Source organism: Sitodiplosis mosellana, unplaced genomic scaffold (assembly GCF_009176505.1).
Source record: "Sitodiplosis mosellana isolate CC-2019 unplaced genomic scaffold, AAFC_SMos_1.0 Smas_scaffold_6226, whole genome shotgun sequence".
Taxonomy (NCBI): Eukaryota; Metazoa; Arthropoda; class Insecta; order Diptera; family Cecidomyiidae; genus Sitodiplosis; species Sitodiplosis mosellana.
In genome coordinates, this window is record NW_022601467.1 from 8,890,725 (window position 1) to 8,911,430 (window position 20,706).

Here is a 20,706-nt window from a genome sequence, read left to right on the forward strand (position 1 = left end):
GATGAAGCAAAGTACAAAGTTCAATTCTGTTGTGTCGGGGGGCAAATATCGAGAGGATTGGCAATTGACGCTCGTTGACATAATTTATGGTTTTTCCCATGTCATCACAAATCGTTAGATGGTTACATCATACAAACCACTGTCAATAGCATTACAGCTCATCTCAAATATGCATGAATCACACATTTTTTTCTCGTTGCAAATTACAAACTCACCAAATTTGTTACATTGATTGTCGCTCTGCACATTATAATCGAATAGTTCAGCATTTTAACGAAACCGTTGAAAAGCTGTACCACCATCGCCACCAAACGAGAAATTCATTTTATAATAATGATAAATTAGATTTTTTGAATACATCTAAAATGTACGATTCGGGGGGTAGTTGATTGTATAGACAACAATATTTTCCACATGAAATTCCCCTCGAAATCCGGAAACGGGAAATTATGACGCATTTCAACATTTTGCATCGTTAATTTGCTGTGGTGATTAACGGCGAAAAATTGAATTACACACTCGAACAATGTTGCTGCGTTGTTGGTGTTGATGCTGCTGCGCTTGTCTCGAGCTCCGCCACATTTTCAGCTGTATGATAAATCCGATTTTAATTATGTTTTCGAGTGCCTATGACGACGATAAAATTCGCGACCATGTCCGTTTAAATTGGTGCATGATATTCACATCGATGAGCTATGTGAAATATTTCAACAATTTTGATATTTAATCGTCCTTCTCATTCTCATCGAATATTTTTCGCTATTCTAAAATCGTTTCCTTTATTCCATCGTTCGGTTTAAAATGCTGGTCGTTTAAAGTGGAAAGGGCGAAAGAAGAGTTCTCATCGTATATTTTTTTTTCATCTTCTGTCAGAAACATGCTCATAATCAATGATCCGTAGCCAACACAGCTGATGAAACGCTTGATTCACTCTCAACAGAACGCAGATGAACCAAATGAATGCTGTCAAATCGTGCAGATTATTTAACATTGCATAATTGATCGTATTTTTTTTTTATTAAATCCTGAGAAAAAATTGATTGATTCGACATGAATATTCACGAGGCGCGCTGAACATATCTATATTTTCAACAACGAGAGAACGAGAAAGGGAGAGAGACAGAAATAGACACATACACATACACGAAAAATGGCACAGAGATGTGGAATGGAGACCGCAAACACCGCACCATCCGCAAAAATACCAGACCATTACAATTTCGAAAATATTTTGCCTGTGGCCAAATGCATAAATTGTTATGCGCGATCCGCACAAACATCAAAATTACTATTTCAACGAGCGGGCAACGACGACGACGATAATGGCGGCGGATCTTCACGGGCTTTGTGTATATAATATTTTATGGATTTCGTATCACATTTCGGTTCGCATGGATTGGCTGAATTTGGATGGGTTTTATTTTCAATATTTAAGCCCTTCTTGTATCCAAGTTTGCTATTATCCATATTATTATCATAACGATGCAACATTTCTCAATGCAATGTTGAGATTGCGCCCGCCGCACATGCAAAATAGAACGGCGAATGGGAACGGGAGGTTGCAAGTGCACAAAGACGGTTCGCACACTGATTTTCGTTTTATATAAATGCCCCCTCAAACAGATCAAAAATCTTGTGTATATGAATAAAAGCCGAACATAAAGTATCTCTAAAATGTAACGTTGAGCTCGATGCCATTGTATTACATCAAAGAACGAGGTTACGCATCATCATGCTAATCATATATATTTTTTTGGTGTAACATCTTAAATGCGTTTTCAAGCGGCTTTACCACGCAAAATACTGTGGTGGGGAGAACCGAGTTTCCAATTACGAAATATTATCGTAATAAATTTATGTAAATTCCAATTGAATTAAAAGGCGTTTTCCAACATTCATCCTTATATCGAAAGCCCCATTTATATGTGGATCAAAAATGTCTGTTCATCCTGACGTAGGAATTTTCTCTTGGCCAGAGTATAGATCAAACGAATTAACTCTTAAAATAACAAAACGCATCTTTGGTTTCTCATTTGAAGAGTGCATAGACATTTGCGTCTATCAACAGTATTTGGTTACATTTTAGAGTCAAAGTATCAAACAGTGACGAATATATGCAGGTAATACGTTTGAAATGTCATACTTTTTTCAGAACTGTGAATTTGCATCCAACAAACTACGTGTTTGGTTTCGTTGAACACATCATTTTTTTTTTTTTGTTGTTCCGTCTTTTTTTTTCGTCACGAAAACGTTTCATTTAACCTCAAACAAAATATCATACTGAGCGTTACAAAGATGTCATTTTGCCAAAGAAGCACGGCATTTATAGAGTGCGTAGTGCGCACGGCAAATCGAAACGTGACTCTTGAACATTCTTCACAATGCGTTGTCATTTCATTTTGTCCGCTCGGTGCATAATGAATAGGTTATTACAAAAGAAATGTGAAAAATATGCTTCGAGTTGTGTCGTTTTTCTCTGCCGGTGCTGCTGCTGCTACTGCTGCTGTTGCTGCTGCTCTCTCGGTGCGGTGACAAAGTATGTGTACGTGCGAAAACGTAAATATTTTGTACACATTTTACCGATACGACGACTTTATCGCTACGTTTGAACATACCGACTGTTGGAGGATGATAGAATGAGGCAGAGAGAGAGAGAGAAATGAATGCGTGCCAAAGAAATGAAACAGCATCACACAGCATATGAAATTATGCTTGCATCATCCTTGCATATGTTACTGTTGTGCGTACTTTTTTTCCACGGAAGTATTTATTTGCTTATGTGATAAAATGATAAAGTAGTCAGGTGCAAAAGAAAACTTGAAGAGGAGCATTTCTTTGTCTTATCGATGCCATCTTCAAGTTGACTCAATTCGATTCACCATTGGTTTACAGGTCTTTTACACTATTTGCAATTAAAATGTTCTGCAATGCTGCATCGCATGGCTTTATTTAAATAATTGACACTGGGCAGTGGACACTGGACACTGGACAGTCAAACATCATTTTGTATGATGGAATTTTTTTTCTATCTACAAAAACCCTATTGGACAAATCAACCACTTCATTTTTCGATTATTCATTTGTACATATCCCGATTAGGGCGCAAGATTCAATTTTAAAAGAGATATGTGTGGCTCTATGAGCCCATTTTCAAGATGTTCTCGTCATTTCAAACTTTATTCGAATTTCTTATTACCCGTCGTTAGTTGAGACCAAATACACAGAGGTAGAGATACTGCAAGCGAAAGAGAAGAAATTCTCTCATTTATTTAAATTAATCATGTTTTTTGCTAAACAAAAACATCAAATTTCAAACGAAAAACATTTTTTTTCCCGTTCTAAAGATTGGCACATGAATGGAAAATTGAAACATTACATACAAACTTTTGTTCATCTATCCATTTGCAAAAGTTATTCAAAATGTTGAATGTTCATGGCTTAATAAGATGTGCTTGAAGGCAAAGCAAAAAATTCTTAGGCAGATTGTGTGGCAGATAGTGTTGAATGTGGTAGCTCTTTCGTATCGACCAATTTTTCTTTTTGTTGAAATGTTAATAACAAACTATTTGCACGGAAATTCAAGCTGATGTTCTGAAATCACCGTACAAAGTTCAAGCGAAACCATCATAGCCGATGCCGTTCGTTAGCGACACAAAAGTGAATGGAGAAAAAAAAGAGAGGAATGGTTACGATCAATAAAAATCGGTGTGTGCCTAAATGTTTCGCTGGCTTTTGCAATGTGAGTGGGGCGGCGAGGTTGAAGAGTCGTGCAGACATCAAGACAATAGAAAAGTTTTTTGATGAGTTTTATGTTAAGCTCACCATAAGTATGTTCTATAGCAGCGGTCGTAAGCTGTGTTGCTATCCAAGCTTTCGGCTGACTTCGGCATGGTGAGAAGGAGAGAGAGAGAGAGCGAAATAGTGAATGTGAATGCGTTCGAGTAACTATCATGGGAAGGATTAAAGTTGATAAGAGAAATTTTCTAATTGTGTTCAACAGCGCACAAGAAAGCCGTCTTGTTTTACGTCAAAATGCTTCGCAAATGATTCGGACCAAATTTAAAAAGAAGACTAAATACGAAACAGCGAACAGAAACGTACCGAGAACTGGATGGATAAAAGAAGACAGAGAAAGAGAACAAAAAAAACACTCAACAGCTGATAATTAATTTGTAAAATGGAAAAGATCTACGCTGCCTTTATCGCTATCTACAGCCAAGTGTTCGTGTATTATGTACTGTTATTACACTTATTGCTGAAAGATGAGACCATAAAAATGGGTGTAAAATGAGCATCGTTTGAGCGCACACAATGAGTATGTGCCATAATACCGGAACCAAAACTGACGGTTTCGACGGAATAGAAGGCGAACACACAGTGTGCATGAAATACAAAACAACGATGAAGGGCCGAAAAGGCAAGCCGAATCTCCTCATCATGTTGCTCACAGCTCTTAAATGGAAATAAAAATGGAGCCATTGGAATACAAAGTTGCTTTAAATAATCATATTACATGGTAAAATTTGCAAAAATTACCCGACCAAACCACCGAGTATCATGAAACGTCGACCAAATTTCTAGTCAAACTTCATTTTGGCTTTGCTCGCACACAGACCGATTTTAAATGTTGGTTTTCGTATAGTTTTTTTTATTTTCATCTTTACTTCCTCTTTTCAAGTTTGAAACATCAGCTAGATGCCACCAACTTTTTTTTCCCTTCTTTCGCCTTTTATGAAATACTCTCTTTCTTCTCGTTAAATTCGGTCAGAATATCCCGTTGCAGGCTGGATAATAGTCCATACGTTCATTTACTTTATGAATTTGTGTACAAAAATTACTGGTTCATTACCAGCGCTAAACACTTGATGGCGAGTGGTGCTGCATGAGAGGCAAATTGTAAGTAATTGGGAGCGAGCGAACGAGTGAAAGAGAGAGAGAGCGAGAGTCAGTGTGTGTGTATGTGTTAGATTAAAATTACACTTTATTATTTTGTTTTTAATGATAGTCATTTTATGCTGCGCTGCGGTTATACTCTTTAACATCAAAGGCCCCCAAAGAACAGTTGCAATTCCAAAGAGCGAATGCGCTCAGATCCTCTGCTTTTCATGTTTGTTCATTCTCCTTTTGACCGCTTTATCTCCTTTTTTTTCAAACCATGCTATCGACTTGTCTATTCACTTGGCGTATAGTAGGTTGTAAAATGGTTGAAACATGGCGCACACTGTGTACAACCCATTCAACCGGCCACACAGGCTGTTTTCTCCATATTATTTCAACTATGTAGCGAAACTGAAAAATGGCTCACAATTTTTATTTCGTATAAATGATTTTCGCCATTTCATTCAACTCTGGTCATTTACCCGTTTTAATTAACGCGATAGCGAAGATTAATACCAACATATTAATCGATTAATCAACAGTTTTGCCATGTTTTCGCACTCATATTTTCAATCAAGCTGGTTTGGTACATTGATTTGACATGATTAAAAATGTAAGAGTTGCTATTTAGGTTGATATTTTTTCAATTCATCCAGAAAAAAATGTGGAAAATTGATGAATCTAACAAATAGTTTTCCGCTATAAAAAATAATTTCGTCGTTTCCAGTTTGTCACCCGATTTCTTCATTCGTTTGATCGAAAGTCGTTTGCGGTTCCGTTGTTTATTCAGTGGTGATGATTTATGTGCAAAACGGCGTGCTATTCAGCTAATGATCCAAGCCAGCCAATTTATTTGGCGACACTCAACCCAATTCAGACCATTTCATTTCACATTGTTTGCATCGAGTTGGCGTCTTCTTCAATCCCATTGGTTTCAATGAGACGAAATTGTTTTTATTATGTTCCAGTAGGATTGTTTTGCATTGAAAAAGTTTTCGTTGTGACTTTGATTTGTTTTCATTTCATGTGTTTTTTTTCTCTCTCGGTGAGTGCACAATTCAAGCGGGCTATATAAACTTTCTTGTTTTGTCTGTTAGAATTGTTTCGTCTGGGTATTCATTTCCAAATGTGAAATTTTTCGTTCGCACAATTTCTTTGGATCGTCGTCGTCGTCGTCGTCGTCCATCATGCATTTGTCCGTACGCGCTGCGTCGAGCTTGAATGCAAAACAAAAAGTGATTATGGCATAACTTCGACAATTCAACATAGTCAAGAGAGAAAGAAAAGTTTCGGTATTCGGAAGCGATGAGCGCGGGTTTTTGTGCCATAATCCAAAAAGGGTTGAATTTTGGAAAGAAATTCCCAAGAAATGAAAGTGGAATGCTTAATAAAACATTCGAAAATTTATTTATGCTGAATTGTGATTGCACACAAAAGGTTCATTATTATCATGTACATGTCAAAAGTTTATGGTGCCAAAGAGGGAAAGAAGAGCAACGAGATGTAATATTTACGCGGTTTGTTAAATGGTTTCTTTTTTCTCTCCCTCTCACGCATGCTTGCACGCAAAAACCGCAACGATACGACATTCCTAACCTGCACACGCAAATGCCTCAATAAAATCAAAAATTATAATAGCCTCCTTGTTGCCATTGTTCTAAGTTTCTATGGCAAAACTTGAATTACCGCATATCACCGCAAGATTTAAGATGCTCTTGCCAACATCTGAGATCATTTCAAAGCGCTTGGAACCGACAGTATGCCCATGTTGATTGTTCGCAACGTCGATCGTTTCAACGGATCAATTTCCAAACAAACGTGGATAAACAAAATCAATTTGAATGTGAAACAACTCGAAACTAATAAATAACTACATGTAACATTTTCCCATGCCAAATACCGTAGGACTTAATGTCGAACAACGAATGCATCGAGAATATCTACGTACACTTTTGTTGAATTGAGTATTTATTTATATAAAGAATTCTTTGTGTTTAAACACATGTTTGCCAAATGAAATCAATAAAATTTCAATGTTTCTGCAGTGAAATTTTCAGCAATTCATCGAAGGTTCCCAAAAAGACGGGTAAATGTTCCGTTTAAACTCTCAAAGCACAACACTGTTGCATTCTTGTTCAGCAATATTAAATGACGAAAGAGTTTGCGGCAAAGTTTTTAATTCGCTTCAAACTCAAATGCTTGAAACTGAAAACTGTACACTGTACACCTCAAGTTATTGGTGATGCTGTACGGTTTCTTGTTTGAATCGATTCCACCGACTTAACAGGAAATTCAAATGAAATTTTCATTTATACAAAATAGTTGTACACTGTGAAAGAGTACTACAACGAGTATGACCTTTCTGAATGATAAAGATTGAATTCGTGATGAACTCAATTTCAAGATAAAACAGATCGGATTAAACAAATTCCAATAAGACTTATATCTTTTGAATTTGACAGCTGTGGGATGTGAAATACGAGAAAATCGAATGGAATACACGACGAGTGGATGTTTGAAAGGTGAATTTTGTGTGTAGCATTCATCTAATTCTGCTTTCCAAATTGCACAGGTGCGGTTACTTTGTGCGCGTGTACATTTCCCAAACCAATAATTGACCCCGGTTACTTACGGGTCGTAATATGCCATTTGTAACACAAACTGCAGTTGAAATATTCAAGTACGTTGCCTTGTATCTATCCATCCCTCTCTCTCTCGCTCTCCCTAACAAACATCCACCTCTAGAGCAGCGATTATTCCGAAATGATATGGCAAATATTCCGTGTCGGTATGCGACTTTTATCATAACGAAAAGCCACCGGATGAGCAATTCAAGCCAATCTTATTTCTCATCCTGTTTTCTCTGTTCACAAATGACCCACCGAGAAACGGGTTTTACGCCAGATAAGCGATATGTGTATTCATTCATATTTGAACATTTGTACACGCCAAGCTATATCTGTCGTATCGTTTCCAATGTGTTTTCTGCACAAAACAAAGTAGTCTCAACTCAGTCGTTGATATCATGTATGTGGGATATAGTTGGCAATTCCAATGCCGAAAAAAAATGAAAACGCGATGGTAAAAATGAAAAATTCACCATAATCCACTCCGTTATGATTATCCTGAAATTATTGAATAATACGGTTTTCGGAAAAACACTGTCCAATGTCTACAACACCATGGATTATATGCTGAAAATAACGATAGTCAATAAAGAAAAAGTGGTACGAATTTCTATTCACAGCGGTCACAAAAATTATTATGTGCATTAGACATACGTGGAGAGAGAAAGAGAGAGAGAACAAGACAAAAGCAAAAGCTTAAATCGGAATTGTCGCCCATATATCACCAGTGTGAAGTGAAACAAGGGGCAGCGGCGAGCTCACTATATGTGTATGATATGTGAGTTTTAGAAAAACTTTCCGGTCGGAAAATACAGTACTGCAAACGAATCGTGCAGATCAACAGAGAGCACGAATCGCACACACTCACAGTAATCCAAGTTTAAAAAGCATAAGCGAAAACTCCAATATGTTTCAAAGAGAGATTAAAGCCGCTATTTCATCCGGATGGCAGCGCTTATGCAAGTGAAGTGACATTATTTACTGTTTTTTTCGGCTCTACATCCTCCTCGCTCATTTCCACCACAACATACCACACAAAGAAAGATCATGTGACAGTTTTAGCGCAATTGTTCCGTAGCATGATATCAATGTGAACTCACATTTTCATAACAGCAGCAGCAGCAGCAAGTGCGAAACGGAAAAGGCCAAGTATTTGGATTCTTCATTAAAAATTGATATCCAACCGAAATGTGTTTTATAATTTCAAAAACGAGATAAAACGGCATTTTTATCACTGTTTAATGAAAATGACATTTTTTTGTATCGTGGCTCAGCGTGGAAAAAAAAGTCGACACGTTTTATCGCTACTTTTTGTTCGCCAAATGTGCATATTACGAGCATTGGTAAAGTTTTTATGACACAATCACTCGACTTCGCTAAACACTAGACATCGTATGACAAGAAGCTTAAAAGCGATTTTTGATGGGTCTGACACGAACATCGGACGTTCGTTGTTTTCTTGTCTGATGGTTTCTTAAGTCAATGCTATGCTCGTTGTCTCATCAACTTTCATTTCATTAATGGCTTTTTCAAACGGAAAACACAGAAAAAATATACAACAAATATAAGACGACTGGCAAACACTTAGCTTTTGAGGTCTTTTCGTTTGGTGTTAAATTAGATTTTCATAGTGACGTAAATCGTTCAAATTTTTTCTTTTTTGCCCATTTCGTCTCTCAAATTTTCCATTTGTTGCATGACGTGCACACTGTGAATGTTGTTGTCTTTTTACTTCAATTTCTTCATTTTGTATGCATTCAAAATACTATGCTTTCGATGCCTTTCTGCCTCTCATCTGCACTTGCGCCCGTCCACTGCTCACTTCATTTTAAAGACAAACATACAATCTAAATGCTTTTAGTTTTAATTGACTCGCCCCTGAAAAAAAAGAACTTTGGATTGCATGCATATTTTCGTGAAAAATTGAATGAAGTCAGATTTTCGGGAACATGTCCAAAAACCTCAAACTTACTAGATGTTCATCAACATTTTGTTTGCAAATGTTTGCATTTGCTTTGATTTTTCAATCTCTCAAAAAGTTTGCATTTTCCATTCTCTCGCTCTCGCTCTTCCTCTTTCTCTCTCTTGGTCATGAGCGAATCCAGTTAGTTGCGTTCGTAAATTCAATTTCGACCCACAAAATTTGAATCTGCTGATTTCATATGGGATTCGAGTGTATGGTATACTTGGTGGTTTTTGTTGTAGCAGCTGCAAAAATTATTTCTTTTTCTCTTCGCACTCTCTCTCTCCTCTCTCTCTCTTTCTGCCTCTCAAATTCTAATTCGGCTTAAAGAATGGTGCGGCATGTTCTTCATGCATAAATATCTACATTGTACAATATCGTAACGTTTATTAATTTCAGTTGACCTGGAAATCTGTCCACCATGTCTATTATGTTTGCTACGTTTGCTACACCGTTAGCTCATGTACAGATTTCGTTCAGATTTGATTTACATGGCCGAGCGGTTAGTTGCCAGAAGTATTAAATATTTATGGTAACTTTCAAATGGAATACGTAATCACATTTTGGCTGTGGCAGTGTGAATGGTAGCACGAAAACGCAATGAATAAGTCAAAATGTTTGAAATGTTGGTCGAATCACACTTTTGATCGAAAGTTAAAAACCTGTAAAATGGCCGTTTCATTTCCATTCCTTCAGTTTTACTTGATGCCATGCCGGTGTTCGGAACAGTGTTGTGTAGTTTTTGTGGCACCAACAGGGGCCCTGTTACAGGGCTTGATGTTTGTCGGCTGGCAACAATGTGTTTTGTTGTTGTTGTTGTTGTTGTTGTGAGGTGTGTGCATGATGGGATTTCATGTCAAATTCATAGCGATAAGCTTTGCCATTGCCACTGTGTATATGAACTGCAACATTTTCAATCAATGGGGGAAACGAAGTTTTCTTTGGACTTTAGCTTGGAAAAATATTGTCCAACAGCAGTCATGAAAGTCAAATCAACGCTTGTGATGTTTGTTCGTCTTGCACACAATGTTATCCAACGTAAAACCGACCGAATCTCTTCGACTAAAAACATCATTTCCTCCCGGAATGAATTTCATCGACCAACCAACCGAATTCTTTTGCATGAGAGGAGAGGTTTGTGTTCTTTTGAAGTTGCCATACACATTGGTCATGAAATGTTTATGCGTCTAATTGCAATTATCATCCGGTCTGCAGTAATGTGGTTTTGTTTGTGTGTGTGTGCTTGTTACGTTGTATATGGCTGCGAATGTGAATGTGAAATGTATGCATAAACATACCGTTTGCGTCGACATGCTTGTCGACCGAAAATTCAATATTGTATACACATTTACATAATTAAAACGGTTTAACTCTTATTCGAATTTAATTGGCCGCTAACAGACCAGAAATCACACACACACACACACAACCGCATGCTACGAATTCGAAGGGCATCCGAATTTCCAACGTCATGACCGTGGTGGTAGAATGGTCTAATCTGAAATTTGCATCCAGCAAAATATGAATGAATTTTATTTTATGGCTTCGCTTATTTGTTCGTCGTGGTCGTCGTCGTCGTATACTTTAGTGTACAATGTTTTTCTTCCCTTCTCTGTCTCTCTCTTTCTCTTGGTCGGCCCGACATTGTCTCTGAGCCTAGCATTATAATTGTCACCCCGACGAGTGCGGGAAGAGTTGCAATGCCAACGATGAAAGGAACTCAGAAACACAATGTAACTTGATTAACATAAATTCTGGTTATTGTGGCAAGTCTATGGGAAAAATAGGCAAATATTCTACCAGACATATACATGCACATTTCTATATTAATGTATGATTGTGTGTCTGTGCACTATTAATTCCATATCTAGGTCTATGGTGTGTGCGGACCGGGACGAAAGTATGACAATATTGTACAAATGAAAGCGATTCGCTAACAAATATGCAACATATGCATCGAACGCAAAACATAGTCTCCAATGCATCTGCAGTACTTGAAATTTATATCGATCGCCAAAGCCATCGTTCCGCCAATTTGCGTGGGAACCCATTGTAATCGCGTGCCCAATCGAATATTAAAAGTCAATGGAAATTCGCTGGTCGACTCAAGTATGGAGATATTCAATAGAAGATCGTTAATTAAATAAAAAAAAGAGAACGAGTATCCCAGTTCAAATATTGACACTTACGCATGCAAAATACCAACTAAATGTAACTATTGCTCTTCGGCCACTAAGTCATAGCTCATGCTGGTGCTGATGGTGGTTTTTGGTATCTTCTTGCTATTCTCTGCACATTCTCTCTATTGTATCCAATCGTATACAACTGGACTGGTGTGCATATAATTACGCTGCATATTAATTTATGTAGTCGAACCGACGTGGTTTTTTGTTAGTGTATGTGTGTGGCGTTATCAGGTTCGCCAGGGGTAACGTTTAATTATTCTCTTGGTACATTTTGTAGAATCGGTTATTGCGTGCTTATTTTTCCAGCAGCTTTCGCTCTCGCTGTTTTTTCTTTCTGTTTTCATTCTCTCTTGCATTTCCATGCAGTTTTTTGCTGGTCGCTCCTTTGCTCTTCTGTGCACTGCTTTGTGACTTTCGTTTGATTTTTCCTCGTCGTCCAGTTATGCTGCTTGTTCAGCATTTGATATTAACACCGTAACTATCTCATAGATTTTTCGATGGTAGTGTGCTGTGTATACTTGCCCACCGCCTCTCTCTCTCTCTCTCTCTCACTCTCACCACTCTGCGTTGTTTGCTTTCGTCTCTCAGCTACATGGCTCGTTACTATTCAAATGATATCAAAAGACTACATGTGGTCGATGCAGGGAACAAGCGATGTCTCCCGTCGGTCGTATGTTTTATATGCGGCTGCAAGCTTACACAAGTAATTTATTCCCTTTAATGATAGGTTTGAAAGTTTTCTACGAGTGAGGAACAAAAAAAGCCCACACAAACACGCACACACCGCGGCAAAGAGCATTAGGAAATGGGGCCTAAATGGGCAAGGAGCATTATTTAGAATAAAAATGCAAATTTTTCTCGAACGCGAGAATAAATCTTTTTTAATTTCTGGTGGCAGCAAAGCTACATTTAGATACGCATACACAAATGCAAAATACCAACAATACACTGGGCGCACACTCATCCATTGCCCGTGTATACGGCACACAAACAGAGATAGAAATAAAGAGAGACACAAGCAGAAGAAGAGTAAGATAAAAGGAGAGAGAGAGAGGGAGAAAGGAAAAAAGGGAAGTTGCGAAAAATTCACTTTAATTTGGATTCATGTGAACGCTACCACTTCCTTTATGCAGATCAGCGTGTGTATCGTGCACACTGCACACTCTGTTTTCCGGCACGTTTTTCGCTTCGTCTTTCAATTGGCGACTAAAGGAGCAACAGCAATGTGAAAAAAACTGCACACACTAAAATACGGACGCACTGATAGCAGCAGCAGCAGCGGAAAAAAAATTAAATTAAAAACCATTAGTTGACCGCAAACTGTGTGTATACAGTTTATATTGCAAGCAAATAGTGTTACTGGCAACGTCAACTCCACACAGTTTAGCACCGAATCAGAGCTGCTTTCACATTAAAATAATGAAGATGATATTCATTGCGAAAGGTTTTTGTTCAATGTTGCTCTTTTTTATCGGCATAAACATGCATAGAGGTATGTGTGTGTGTGTGTGCTCATTTCGCGCTTTTCACCTGTCTCAACTAAAGTATTAGTCTCTTGAGCTCCTTTTTCGCTCGCTATTTTATTATTCCGCAAATGATTTTTTCTACATCTATTTTTCTTCGCTGTTACCGCATTTCTCTCTCTCTCTCTCTCTCTCTCTCTCTCTCTCTCTCTCTGTACCGCTCTGGTATCATTGGGGAAATCAAGCACCGGAAGATGGAAAATTATTCATTGCTTTGCTTGATGTTTACATATCGCTAAAGTTTTTTTTTGGCCGTGTTTTAACAGAAAATTATGCAAACATTTCACAGCCTTTGTTCGCTCTCACGAATGCCACGTGCTGAGAACTCATTTTTTTTTATTACATATGACCATCGTATGTGTGTTTCAAAGTGCACACGACACTGTCATTAATGACAGCCAAAGCCTGGAAAATTAATATCTAAAGCACAGACAGTGAGAGAGAGAGAGAGAGAGAGAGAGAGAGAGAGAGAGAGAGAATGAAAAAAAAACGCATCAACATGCCCGACTTAGCTGTTTCGACGGGCAAAAACACTTTTTCCGCTATGTTTAATGTCGTTGGAGGATTATGTGATTCTGGCGCTCCACATTATTCGCACTAAAGTGATGGGTGTATGTGTATGGTCCTGCTGCTGCTACTTTATATGGTCCCGGCGTTGATCTATGATTACTCGAAAATTTTCTGTAATTACTTACACTTCCCCTATAAATGTCATCCAATTAAAGTGTTGCCAACATTCTTTATTGGCATTCGATAAATCTTTTTAGCTGAGCTCATTATTTTTCGTTTGAATGCCGAGTTGTTGGCACAATAAGTGGAACAAGATGTGGACAAGTATAAATAAACTCACCATCGGATCAATAACGCGGGCGCATACACAGGGTAAACTGAAAGCAAGAGTGCGAGCTCGAGCTGAAAAAAAGTGTGCTACATTTCGAATAGTCATTCAAACGATATTAATGCTGTCGAAGTGGAAAAATAGACTTCCGTCTGCGAATCTGGCGAGTGTTGGTTTGTTGAGAGCGAAAATGCCATTCGCTGTTGCTGTTGCCGCTGTCGTGATGGTGGTGGTGGTGGTGGTTGTTGTTGGTTACTATATGGTTGATGGCTAAACATCGGATTCGGATACGGATACTATATAGTAAATTTGGCTCACACTTTTTTTTTCCTATATCTTAATCACTAAATTAGCGTTGATTGTTTATGTAAACCATGCGCATCGAAAACGTTTTCAGATATACACGTTTTTTTCTTCTGGCTAGAAAATCAATAGAATTCGCCTTCACTCCCTTGTCCGCTGGGTTCTTTTTATTTCAATTTGGTTGGCATCACTCCGATGCAAACAAATAAGGCATGTTAAACTCACATGTCGAACACTATCCCAAATAAATTGCTCGAAATAAGGAAACATATAAAATGTTATTTGTTACACATGTTACGTTATTTAATCGGCTGTCACGTACATGCAGCTATCTATATTTTGTGTTTTTACTTCACCCGGTTAACACACACATATACACACACACACGCAATCAGTGGTTTATTGGTGTTTCTCCTATCTCATACATAAAAGACACTAAAAATGCCGTAACGCATTGAAAAGCGTGCTAAAGGGGAACGAAGCAGCAACAACAAAAAAAAAAGAAATAAAACAGTACACAGCAAAAAGTGGACCGAAACCGAAATTTTCACGATACTTTATTTTGAACGCCGTTTTGTTTGCATCATCTTAATCATGGCTTGCATACGCATTTCATTGATGATTCAATTGCTTTTGTGTGTTTTGTTATCCAGTTAGTTCGATGGCGTTTTTTTTTGCTGTGCATTTAATAGAGTAACAGCAGGGGTAGTACAGTCGACTTCCGTTAATTCGAACTTCGCTAATTCGAACTCACGATAATTCGAACCGCCACTTTCATTCGATAATTCGAACCATTTCTCTCTTTAATTCGAACTTCGTTTTTTTCTTGAAATTCTATTATTTTTATGTTCGAAATGCAGTTTGTGAAAGCAAGCGTAACGTGTGAATCATTTCGCCAACGAAATCGACGAATTTGACGACTAAGCAGAAACAATCATCTCACTCCAATCGACAAATGAACCGTTTCAGATAGCATGTTCATTTTTATGTTTACATAAACAAATAATTTTAATGTCGTGTCAAAAATGTTGTTCATTCGTCGCTATGTGAATGCTTCCAACGGATTCCACTGCACACATTTGGAAGTCGATGTAAGGTGTCGTATGAATTAGTTCTATTGATTTCCAGATTTGTGCGTTCACACATTGTCAGAGAATCACATTAGTATGCATTGTTTTCTGTATTTGAATACAAAATCTGAAGAAATGTGCGTTTTGCAATCAGCGATTTGGATCGATGCACCAAATCGATGTCAGTGTGTCATTGGATTCTGCACGTAAAACGTCTCAAAATGGCTCAACCACCGAAAAAAGCCAAAACATCATTGAATTTGAAGCAAAAAGTGAATATACTGTCGAAGTTAGATAAAGGTGTGAATGGCACAAAATTGGCAACGGAATACGGCGTGACCAAGTCCACGATTTCGTACATCAAATCGAAGAAAAGTGAGATTCTATCATCGGTCACAAACACGAATAAAGATGCAGACCTGAAGCGATTGCGTAAACCCGACTTCCCTGAATTGGAAGAGAAATTATACGCATGGTTTCGCGATCAACGAGAGCGGAATTGTCCGGTCAATGGAGTGCTATTAAAAGCAAAGGCAAAAGATTTGTTCCCGAAGTTGTATCCAGATCGAGATGCCGAATCGTTCCAAGCAAGTGATGGTTGGTTTCACAAATTCAAGAAACGTGTCGGCATTCGATTCCTGAAAATTTGCGGTGAGAAACTCGATTGCGATCACGAAGCTGTCCGACCTTTTCTCAATCGATTGAACGCCAAAATTGATGAAATGCAGTTGACAAAGGAGCAAGTGTACAACGCTGACGAAACCGGCTTGTACTATCGATTGTTACCGGAATACACCTATGTGTCTGAGGATGAAAAAGTAGCAGCGGGACACAAAAAGGCGAAAGAACGAGTTTCAATTTTGTTATGTTCAAATGCCACGGGAACGCATAAAGTAAAGCCATTGGTGATCGGAAAGGCGCGCAAACCTCGATGCTTCAAAGGCTTCAAGAATCCACTCGATTACGACAACTCGAAAAGTGCATGGATGACACTGCCCATTTTCACACATTGGTTCAACACATGTTTTGTGAAGCAGGTCAGTACCTTTCGTTTTTATTCGGCTCAGTTTACACTCAAATGCATTGTGCAATAGTAAATGCAATAAGTGTGATGCACATTGAAAACATTTTTTAGGTACGCATATTTTGCAACGAGAACAATTTGCCGAAACAAGCTATTTTGCTTGTGGACAACTGCACAGCCCATGGATCATCAATTGAGCCGCTTCAAAGTGACGATCAACAAATCATTTGTTACTTTTTGCCGCCAAATGTGACTGCAATTTTGCAACCGATGGACCAGGGTCCAATCAAAATCACAAAATTGAAGTATCGCAACTTGTTGCTGTGCAAAATTATCAGTGAATTGGAGACATTCGATGGAACCATTGTTGATTTATTGAAAAAACACACCATCAAAGACGCGATTGTTTTCCTGAAAAAGGCTTGGGATGAAATTTCAAATTCTGTTCTGGTGACGTCGTGGAATAACGTATTGCGATACGATGACGACGAATTCGAACCAGAAGATTCGTTGCCGCTCTCTGAGCTGGTGGCATATTCATCGCTAATTCAAGAAACACAAGCACGTTTGAAACAGCTCAATGCAAATGTCAGCATCACCGATGCCGAAATTGAACAGTGGAACAACGACATAATGAATGAGAGTGAGGTCGATCATACTGTAACTTCAGGCGAACAAGACATTGACGACGACGATGATGATGAAGAAAGCGATTGCGTTGCTGTTTCCGAGCCAAAAGTAACACACAGCGCTGCATTAGACTGTGTTAATCAGTTGTTGAAGTCCCGACGAGAAATTTGCGGAATATCGCATTGCGACTATTCTACGTATAGTCGCAATACGAAAAAGTCCGTCGAACGCAGCCAACTTCACGTTGGTTGTACGAAGTTTCAAGTCGAAATGTCACACTCGATCCAGTTACAACTTCACATTTATCGCAGCGCGAATAGTCGCAGGGTATTCAGCGATAACATTTTGCGGCAACTTTTATTGTGGATACCTATTCGCATTGCGAGTATCCGCACTCAAAAACGGATATGCGACGGATAGTCGACGTACACCTATTTTACCGCAAATTTCTCGTCGGGAGTGGTGCAACGAAAACCAGTCGAACAAATACGTAACGGAACTGTTGGATTTGCGTACCGAAGTTGTTGACGCAGCAAAACAAATGCCAAAAAAACAAACCCTCATGCGCGATTATTTTGCAAACACATCAAACACTTAATTCATGAAATATAAATTTGCTTCAATTATTGCAATTTGTATTGTTATTGATATGAAATGATTCTGAAATAAAATTATGAATACATTATGAAAAAAATCGAGAGTAACCCTCTTTTATTGCTTGTGTAGGTCTCTTGCTTTGAAAATGACAATTTTATGTGGCAATTAAATAATGAGATTCCAGGGATTTGTTTATTTGCGTGAATTTTACGTTTTAGAAATGAAAAATAAAGAAATTTGAACTACTCGCGATAATTCGAACTTTCGATATTTTGAACAATGCCAATCCCCGACGTGTTCGAATTAACGAAAGTCGACTGTAGTAGCAAATCTATGACAACGGTTTCTAAATATACCATTCGCCTATATTAGCTCGGGATTTGTGGAATATTTTTTCACCAGTGCCATATTACGGTCGCGTGCGTATCCGATATTACTTGACCGCAGAAGAAGAATGCAAGAAGAAAAAAAAACAAGAAACAATAATGTACATGTTCAGAGTATTATTGAAACAACTAGTAGACACGATTTTAATTACTAACAAATGTACTCTGAAAGATTTACTAAATTACGTTTGGCACGTGACATTTATTAGTTTTTTTGGATTTTCGACTAAAAATTTTCCATTTTGCTCACTTTTTGACTCGTTCGTTTGTATAGCGGATAATTTTCTTTTGGTGCATTTCACAAAGATCCTTATAGCAATCCACAAAATTACATTCTCCGAAGGATTTTACCGTGATCCTGTGACTAATTTTTAGAGATTTATTTCGAATGTAAACACTGTATTGCCGTCATATTATTTGGCCATTGTCACCGTCGTCATCGGCGTCATCGTCGGTCGTCGTCATCGCTGTTCCATCGCACTGTGGGCAGCACATTGAAATGCTAAGACAAAATAGCTTTGTCTGGAATTTTAGATTAGTTGTGCAGTCATCACTTGGTTGAAGTCGTGGTGGAAGCACGCAATTCGTTGTTCAATATTCATCGGACGCTAAATGCGATTGCCGACATTGTTGTGATAACTGTCATCCAAACTGGGGCTGCGGTTGACAGACTACACATTCATCCACTTAGTTGTGTCTCGTCGCTGGCGCGCTCGAGACCATTTCCATTTGCTTACAGACAACAAATGAAAATTTATCGTCCAAATAGTAATGCGGTGTAATGTGTCATGACGGTAACTTATATCTTCACGGGACACGAAGAAATTCAACGACAGAATGAATTCGGATTCCTTTTGCCATTTTATCATCAAGTAACCGTTTTATGGACAGAGAAAAGCACAATGAACGTAATGGGAAAAAACCGAAAGAGAGAAAATATATATTCAATTTTTATGCATTTCCCCAGAGTCAACCTCAATCAGCAGTATTTGTTTGTGATTTTGAAATCGTTCACTTTGATCAAATATTAATGGAATATTTTAGTTTTACAACGATGAATATGAAAAAAAAAACTCAACCATCATTTACTTGGCTGGTTAGAACTAGAAGTAAATGGAAGTGAAATCGGAAAGAGAATCAAACGAAAACGGTTTGAAATATTCATGGAAACTGTTTTTCTGTGTGATTAAAACCAAAGTTTGAATATATTCATGTTTGGTTTTAATTTTGAAACAGTAATTTAATACTCTTGAAAATTCAATTGGGATTGCCAATAAATTGGTGATTCATTTTGTGGCCATTGTTTGGAGTGTTTATCAATGCTCTTATATGCAAGTTTCTCTAATAGCTTAAATCAAAAATGTACAGAACACTTTTCCAGCGCCATTAGCCCATTCACCGCAAGAGTAAAATCTATAAAATGCACATGTATGAAAAATTATTGCTTTGACATCTGATACAATAATATAATAATTTAATGTACTCCACAAAATTCAATAAGTTATTCGAACGTTCGTCGGTTTCGTTCGTTCGCATGGTTTTCATGCGGTAGATTTTCCGCAATCAAATGCGAACTATTCCCTCCCTTTCCAATTGTTTTAGCCATATAGAAGCATTTTACTCGGTTTTTATAGTATAATCTTTTGACCATTCATCTTGCTGTAGTTTAGATATTTTCAAGCCTCACATACACACATACACACATACACATACACGCTCCGATGATGCATGATTTCGATAGGGTGAACGCACACTACGTGCACGTAAAATGAATAGAAAAGTATCAGCACTCTTCGGAGTTCAGCTTTAATCTGAACTTTTCGAATTGGCGTGTTGGGATGTTAAATTGCAGTAACTCACTCCGCATCCTTCCCATTTTTTTCCGTTGCTTTTGTTTTATTACAAATAGAAAAAGTAATCCTTTTTTTTTTGTCTTGTATGGAATGAAAACGAAAAAGAATCACTGTGTGGCATACAAAGCGTCATTTTCACAACTCGCATATTTCACTATCATTGCATAAATCAAAGTGGAGAGAAATTATTGTCTTAAACTGTCATAAGTTAAAATGGCAGAAAAAAATTGTTTTATCACATTCTGTTGAACGGTTATAATTCTTTTCCGGGAGCTGGAGCTCGAGCCGTTTTCAGTTAGCGCCACTACTTTAGATTGGATGCAACGTGATTGAGCTCAACCAAAAATTCTATTAAAAACTTTTCAAACATTCAAAAAACATAATGTTTGCCAGGGGGAAAAATTAACTCACACACACTGCACGCACGCACACATCACACATACAAAAGAGTACCCGAAAACAATGAATAAACAGGAGACAATGTCATTCTATAGGGGGAAAATAATTTGTAATAATGTAAAAACAAAAGCACTTTGAAAGCCAGTTTAGAGCAACTAAAATGTCATTCGAAATGCCATCGTCAGCATGGGGGAAAAAACTTTGTGCAGCATGGCAAAGTAATGGTCGGAATGAAAATCACCATCACCAATGCGGCCGAAAAAGCGAAATTGTTCATTTGGTGGAGCATTTTCAGGCTGCATATAAGTGACGACAACATACATTACAGCAGCCCGGTTGCGTGTGTGTGTGTGCGCGCTGTATGGCTTGATGCTGCAACACACATGATACAAAATAAGAAAACAAACTAAGTTGGCATACGAACACACA

The 20,706-nt window shown here is 38.0% G+C and overlaps 1 protein-coding gene across 1 annotated transcript; it reads left to right on the forward strand.

The window, feature by feature from the left end:
• The first annotated feature begins 15,609 nt into the window (after positions 1–15,609).
• LOC129579394 (jerky protein homolog-like) lies at positions 15,610–17,362 on the forward strand. Its single transcript, XM_055469462.1, has 3 exons — positions 15,610–16,425; positions 16,524–17,150; positions 17,246–17,362. The coding sequence occupies exons 1-3, from the start codon at positions 15,610–15,612 to the stop codon at positions 17,360–17,362; spliced, it is 1,560 nt and encodes a 519-aa protein (XP_055325437.1).
• Positions 17,363–20,706: the final 3,344 nt, after the last annotated feature.

Bases quoted from the DNA above. Each gene is read 5' to 3' on its own strand.
- LOC129579394 (XM_055469462.1), top strand. From the start codon at position 15,610: ATGGCTCAACCACCGAAAAAAGCCAAAACATCATTGAATTTGAAGCAA. The intron at 16,426-16,523 runs GTCAGTACCTTT...AACATTTTTTAG, and splicing joins ACACATGTTTTGTGAAGCAG to GTACGCATATTTTGCAACGA. The intron at 17,151-17,245 runs GTAACACACAGC...TTCTACGTATAG, and splicing joins TTGCTGTTTCCGAGCCAAAA to TCGCAATACGAAAAAGTCCG.